Source organism: Leptopilina heterotoma, unplaced genomic scaffold (genome assembly GCF_015476425.1).
Source record: "Leptopilina heterotoma isolate Lh14 unplaced genomic scaffold, ASM1547642v1 Lhet_95, whole genome shotgun sequence".
In the NCBI taxonomy this organism is placed as follows: domain Eukaryota; kingdom Metazoa; phylum Arthropoda; class Insecta; order Hymenoptera; family Figitidae; genus Leptopilina; species Leptopilina heterotoma.
In genome coordinates this window covers 936,752-944,092 of record NW_025111202.1, presented here as the reverse complement: position 1 = coordinate 944,092, position 7,341 = coordinate 936,752, and the positions used below count along the sequence as shown (strand labels likewise).

Here is a 7,341-nt window from a genome sequence, read left to right as displayed (position 1 = left end):
TTTTCAAAAATTTTCCACGTCATTAAATTTTATAAATAATAAAACATTTTTTATAAAAATCCATTAACAAATTTTATTCGAGAAGAAAAAGATGTTAAACAATTATTGCATAGCACTCTTTTTATTTATTGCAGATATCCAATATCTCTTGTCTAATCTCAATTCCGAAAAAAATTAAGACTGTGTCAACAGTATTAATGAAATGTACGTTTCTAATGAAAATGAGAATTAATAACGTTTATAAAATCGGAGTTTTTAAAATTTTATAATTATTTCACTTTGAAAAGCGATTAGATCTTTTAGAGATTAATAGAACAAATATCTATGTTGTTAATTTAGTGTAAAATGTAGATCGAAAATGTAGATCAATATTTAAGTTTCCTGGAGTATAAAAAAAATTTAAAAAAAAAAAATAAAAAAAAATAGTCGTTTATCTTTGTAGAAACAGTTTATTAAATTAAGAATATTATATAAATAGTTTAGAACCATGTGATCTCTGAAAGATTATGCTTTAGACGCAGATAAATACCTCAGCAATGTTCCCATTGCTTTTATGTACTTGAAAATGATAAAAACGTGATACAATGTGTAATTAGCATTTGGTGTCAAGAGAAACGCATCCCTTTTTAAGTGCATCTCAAAGAATAGTGCAAATATATATAAGAAACAGTTGTTAATTAGGAGAAATGAAAGAAACTTAGATTCATTTTTATTATAGAACCGTTTCTAAATATTCAAGTCAAATGTTTAAAAAGTATTTTTTTTTAAATATAATTATTCAAAAAAATATATACTTTTAAATAAATATTATTTTTTAAAATAGAAATCAGATATTTTCCGTCTATTGGAATTATGCTTATATAAACTGATTTTAATTAAACAATTGATCTAAAATTATTATTTTGTTTCAAATTTTCTCAGTGCAGTTTGCAGTATTTTTTATCAAAGGGAATAGAATTTAATTACACGTTATTGTATCCTTCAAACAAATATTTCAAAATACTTTAATTAAAAATTTATATATAGAATTTGTTTGATAAACAATTGGATTTATATTCTTTATGCTACTAGAGAATTATTACGAAAAAATTTTGAATTATATCAAATTTTCATGAAATTGATACAAAAAATAAATAATTTCACTGGAAAAATGCGATTTCCTATAAAATCAGTGCGCATAGAACGAGATTTTTTTTCCAAATTAAAACGTCAACGTTTTATTGTGACAGGAAACGACTATATATCTATAGGGGAACTCAAAAGAGCCCGACTTGCAAAGAAGTTTTACAAAAAAAAAAAGATAATTATGCGGGATAGAATGAATTCTGCTCCCACGCTATATCTAAAGTATGCACAAACGCAGGAGGGTTACTTTTACAATGAGGAAAATTGTCAAACTCATATCCAATCAATCTCTTTAGAATTCAAGAGTCAAATACCTAGATTTTAATATGAATTAGAAAATATATTGTGAAATACAATATGAAAAAAATTATAAAAAGGTAATAAGATAAAAAAAAAGTCATAATAACAGGGCAAACTTTCCATAAATATTTCAACTTCTTCGCGATTAAATAAACAATTTTCAAAAAATTTCTCTTTTGTCCATAGGAAAATGTTTTTTTCTTTTCATCGAATTTATTATTATATTTAATTAAATTTGATATAATTGCTCCGAGGAAAATATTTACATTGTATAAAATAATAAATTGTTGTAACATGAATAAAATTATTTAATATTAAAATTAAATATTGAAATTCGACAAATTAATTGTAAATAAATGCAGATAAAATATCAATTTATTATATTATGGTAAAGGAAGTCAAAAATGAAAATTGCATTGTTGGATAAAATTGTGTTTGATGAATGAATCACATTTTTCTACTACCTTGACCGCGAGAATGATAAACTGCAAAATGAACGTATAAACTAAAAAATTCCAATGAATCATTACTTATGAGTAATCGTTAGAAAAAGTAATAATGCATTCCTCCCATTAATAGAGTGTATCATCTATATCCTTTCAGTCAACCTACATATATATTGTCATTTTACAAATAATAAATTCAAAAGATTATAAAGCTGACTCCGTTAATAAAGGAAATTTATATTTTTAAATCTCATTTTAAAAATAGTTTTTTAAGCTAAAAATTAACCTTTTAAATAAAATTACACTAAAAAATTAATTACAATAATAATTTCGAAAATGTGCGATTTAAATAAGGCGAAAAAAAAATAAAATAAAAAACGAAGGTATAATTGACAAAGTTACATTTCATTGTACGCATAGTATGTATATTGTACGCAAATGAGTTATGTTATAATCTTACAAATAAATTTTATTTTTTACTACATTCATATTTTAAATTTCCTCCTTAAGATTTATAAATATCTGTAATTCGTCTACATAATATTTTTAGGTGTACAATGAACAAATTCTATATTATTCTGATTGGCATATTAAAATAGTTGTTCGTACAGATAATTGTTTTTTTTTCATATTACCAGAATTCATTCATTTTTTTTTCTTTTCATTCAAAATTTTTCATATTATAAAACAAAATATTTAAACTATCGATTTTTTTCAAAGCGAACTGATTGCAACAACAAAGGGCGAAATATCAAATATAGCAAAGGGAACAGTACGCTTTTTGTAACAAAAACGAAAAAAGAAAAACAAAGTCAAAAAAATGAAATTAACGATAAATCTTCACAGAGCTACAACAAACGTATTATATAGGAAAATTATTGGAAAATTAAATATTCTTTTCCATTAAAAATTAAACACACATCACGCATCTATCAAAAATTAATAAACTAAATGTTATAAGTCGCATAGAAATTTTTTTCGACGAAAAAAAATTGAAACAAATGTTTTTTTATGTACATTATATAAATTTTCACTTGTTCGCAGAAAAGGATTTAATTCTCCTTGATAAAAATTGAACGTAAATGAATGAATGAATGAATGAATAAAAAAAAGATAAAAGAGTGCGACTTCTAACGATTTTTTTTCTCATTTTTTTCTTTTTTTTTATGTGGAAAAAGTCGACAGGCTGCGTGTCTATATAAAAATATAAATACATATGTGTTTTTATATCGATCCTTTTCATGATTATTTCACAGCCTGTTTTAAATGAGACACTTATTTATTTGAAAATTTTGAAGACATTTAAAACACACTGTGTGTGATGTTTATATCTTTTCGGTAACGCATACATATTATATTAACACACAAAGATCATAAAAAGCCATAATATAAGTAATCGTCAATGACAAAAGTTTTAAATTAAAATAAAAAATAGAAGAAGCAAATTAGTTTTCTTTAAAAAACAGACGCACCTTAGCCATTGACATGGAATTAGAAATTTTTTTTTCTGCATAAACATTGATATTTCGTAGCACAATATGATAATTATATTTTACAAAAAACTACGATTTTCTTACATAATTATTCTATCAAACAGGATCTATGATATTATGTACACAAGGATTCTCCTAATACTTATTTTTTCTATATAAAAGTGCCTCTAGTAACTTATAAATGTGTGAGATGATTTTGAAAATAATATTAACGTACCATGAAATATTTTTTTTCTTAAAAAGAAATTTTTAAGTATTTTTTTCATTCATACGTAGAATTTAATTAAAAAAATGTAAAGTCACACTTAATAAAGTGTAAATTCATAAAATTTCACATTGGATGATAAATATTAAGGTGTACATAATAATTATCTATTTTTATAGTTTTAGTACATATATATCATTTTCAGTCTATCTCTACACACCACACGGCGCGAAGAATTTTCGAAGGCCATGAACCACACCACTTTTCACTGTGTCAAAAAAAATGAAACATTCATTCTACAATTAGCATTAATTAAGAATATTCACCTTTTTTTTAAAAAATAAAAAAATAGTTTGCCGATTTTTCTGATGTTTACAAAAACGTTGGTAAACAGAATCAAGAATTAAATTCTTCTTCTTCTTCTTCTTTCTTCTTGGTTAAAATTCAAATCACTTTTCCTTCGAGTTTTCCCATTAGAAAATGTTTCTCTTCTTTTGTGCAATTGATTGATGTCTAAATGACCTTCAATTTAACAAGTTCTGGCGAAAGATGTCATCTCTTGACTGTCGGCATCTGTGTCAGCGTCCGCACTTTGGTATCCCTGAGAATAGAAGTTTATCCAAAACCTCAAGAATCGCTGTACTTTTTTTTAACTAATTTTAATTCTAAAGAATTTTCCCAAAAAAAATACCGAAAGTTTAGATAAATGTTCCAGTTCTTAATTTTTAAGATTAGAAGCTTGACAATAACTGACATTTACCTTAACTGTTCTTTATAAACTTGCAAAAGAAAAAAACGTGCGCAACTAATGAATAGAAGGTTCTACCTATTTCTCTAAAGCAAGCACATTGTATACTTTCTATTAATTTCGAAAAAATATTACATACAAAAACTTGATATAAATACAATTTTCTAAAAAATTTGATACAAAATTACAATCACCAGAGTTGAGAAAATAGATAAATAAAAATTAAAAAACTGTTAAAAAACAATTTGTGAAAATTTTGAAGGTAGAAAATTTCTTGAAGAAAAAAAACATTTTTTGTTTACAGAGCTTGTATTATTATCATCTATATTTTACAATTTTAGTATAAAGTATTTGAATTGATACACCAAAACTATTATACAGAATATTAACTACAAAAAAAAATAGCGCTGCAAAAGAATCAAACTAAACTGAATTGAAGAAAACGAAAACTATTTTGAATATGTAGTCGAGTCCTTTCGTTTAAATAATTGGAGTATGCAGTAAAATGTAATGCACGATAAAGTAACATACTGACGAATTTTTTCTCAAGATTCAACCACTGTCCACAAAAAAAATTTTTTTTAGTAAAAAATAAAATACATTTTCATTAGAAATTATATTGCTTGATCACGAGAGAAAAGCAATTTAACAAGAGTAAAATTCATTTTTACATTTAAACACAAATCTTAAAAATTTGTGATAAAACAAAATATTAAAGAAAAAATTGTGGACACAATATTGCAAATTAATTTTTTTTTCTTTTTAAATAATTATAATATAGAAATCGAAGATGAAGTCAATGATTTTTCTTGAATACCATACTAATCATTATGAAGTAACAATAAAAAAAGAAAATAGTGCAAAATAAAGACATGCTTTACTATTAAGAAAAATTTCTTCTACATTTGATTTTTTCTTTTTGCTACTTTTTTATTCTACATTTTTTTCAGAAAAAAAGTAAATAAACATGTGTTCATTCATCATTTTGAAATATAATAGCCTTTCAAATTTGTTCAAATAAACATTATATTAAAATTTGACAAATCATTCCGTGTAATAGGAACAGAATCCTCGAAATTCTCCGATAACTTATGAATGTTGAAACATCATCTTTCAAAAGCTACAGATTACTCTCTTGAGGAACAGCTTTAGTCATTGAAGTAAAAGTTATACCCGATTAAAAAAAAAAAAAAAAAAAAAAATCTGTCATGTCCCCGGTGTTTTATACAAAAGCACTTTATCTAGTGCATTAGCAATTATTATATATAGCACACACATTTACAAGTACGGAACATTTTTCAAAAAAAAAACTAAAATGCGTGACAAAAAAAATAATTACGATGAAAAAATAAAATAAAAACAAAGCAACTTCTCTTTCTTCCTGTACAATAGCATAAATTTATCAAACTAAGTAAAATTAAACATTAAGATACTTTTTTTCATTCGTCTATCTCTTATATCAAAAAGATAAGTATTTTAAACTGATATTTACAGTGCGTTTCTATATAATATGTACTGGAAAAAATTTACAAATGAAAGATGATGTTACGGCACTATCGTTATTCGTTTATGCATGTTTCTTTTAACGAGAAAAAAAAATTGAAGACTTGTAGGCTTTTTATCATGCAAGAATCGACTAACAATAGCGTATGTACAACGAGATGCGAGAAACTAAAAGAAATTGTGTATGTGAAAAAAAAGTGAGGCTTCATCTGTTTTGACTAAATCATACCGTTGTGTTTTGATCCGCGTCTTTACAGTTAGCACAGATATAGTCATCTTCTTCCGCGAGTTCAGTTCGATCGAGACCTACACAGTGCATATGGAACCAACCATTACAACCACCATCACATTGAACCCAATCGACTTCGTGTCCTGTGAAAGATTCCCAAAATTTAATACAATCAATTAAAACACAAAAAATAATTATGTTTAGAAAATTTTAATAACTTTTCTTACCACTGGGTCGTAAACAACTGTACGCGGCACAGTCCTCCTCATCCTCAGAAGTATCCTGTTTTGTTTTCTTACGACCCGCCCTCTTCTTCGCCACTTCCTCGCCGTCCTTTCGTTTCATCTGCAATGTACATTTAACTGAAATCGAGATAGTCGCGGTCCCTGGCGTTCTATTCACACCAATACCGTAAAACGTGTCTCAAATTCAAATTGCAACTAACAAACGAGTAAAATCATCGTCAGTTATCAATTTTAATTAAAGACTTACGAAAAGAAGAAAATTAATACCACGTACCTTACGCGGCCCACGCTTCACTTGCCCAGTGACAGACACTTTTTTCTCCTTATTATTAAATCCCTTACGTTGCTTGGACCATAATTTCTCCTCAGATCGTTGACGATTCACCTTCGCAAGATCAAATTCATCAGACTTTCGTTTACGACCCCGTTTCTTCACCTCCTTCACTTCAGCATCTTGATTGCCCTTCGATTCATCCAGAGCCGCATATTTACGCACACTTTTTGGATTTGCCGTGTGACTTAAAATCCGCCATATATGATGAGTCTCGTCTAAAGCTACTTCCAATAAATCGCCCTCCATCATTAAATCATCGAGATGTGATTTAATGCTATCCGTTAAATTAATTGTTGACTCCGGATCTTTTAAGCCATCACCTTTTGGATTAAATTTGGAAACTGTAATTAAAATCACCAATTATTTAGAATCAAAATCTTTAAATAGTTGAAGGCAAAAAAAAATTAAAAACTAAATCATGAAAAACTTTTTAAAAATAAAAATAAAAAATGTTTTCATGTGTGAGAGGACGGGGAAAAAAATATAAAAATAAAAATAAGCGTAAACATACCTTTATAGATGCAAAATCTATAATTGAAAATCGAGAAAAATAAGAGAACTCTAGAAAATGTACTAGAAAAAAATATTAAATAAAAATTATCGTTCTAGCTTATTTTACAAACCATAGGAATAAGCGTGTTCATTACTATTAAATGTACTGCAAGTTGGTTCATCATCTTCGAGTGGAATAATATCGTCGTCGTCCTCCTGAA

General features: G+C 26.4%; 2 protein-coding genes across 6 annotated transcripts in view; one reads left to right on the top strand and one right to left on the bottom strand.

Moving 5' to 3' along the window:
• The window catches only part of LOC122512076, an 81,553-nt gene that overhangs the window by 63,802 nt on the left and 10,410 nt on the right, over positions 1 to 7,341 (top strand). The gene's annotated exons all lie outside the window — the stretch shown is intronic.
• The window catches only part of LOC122512061 (lysine-specific demethylase lid), a 17,500-nt gene continuing 12,433 nt past the window's right edge, over positions 2,275 to 7,341 (bottom strand). For 2 of the 4 annotated variants that reach the window (XM_043627679.1, XM_043627680.1), the window contains exons 14-18: positions 7,252 to 7,336; positions 6,569 to 6,969; positions 6,277 to 6,394; positions 6,050 to 6,192; positions 4,610 to 4,876 (exon numbers count right to left, since the gene is read on the bottom strand). In XM_043627679.1, coding sequence (XP_043483614.1) covers positions 4,736 to 4,876; positions 6,050 to 6,192; positions 6,277 to 6,394; positions 6,569 to 6,969; positions 7,252 to 7,336 — 888 coding nt within the window. In that variant the 3' untranslated portion in view covers positions 4,610 to 4,735. Of the gene's footprint in view, positions 4,171 to 4,609; positions 4,877 to 6,049; positions 6,193 to 6,276; positions 6,395 to 6,568; positions 6,970 to 7,251; positions 7,337 to 7,341 lie in introns of those variants that run through there. The other 2 variants (XM_043627682.1, XM_043627681.1) reach the window with 2 other exon arrangements.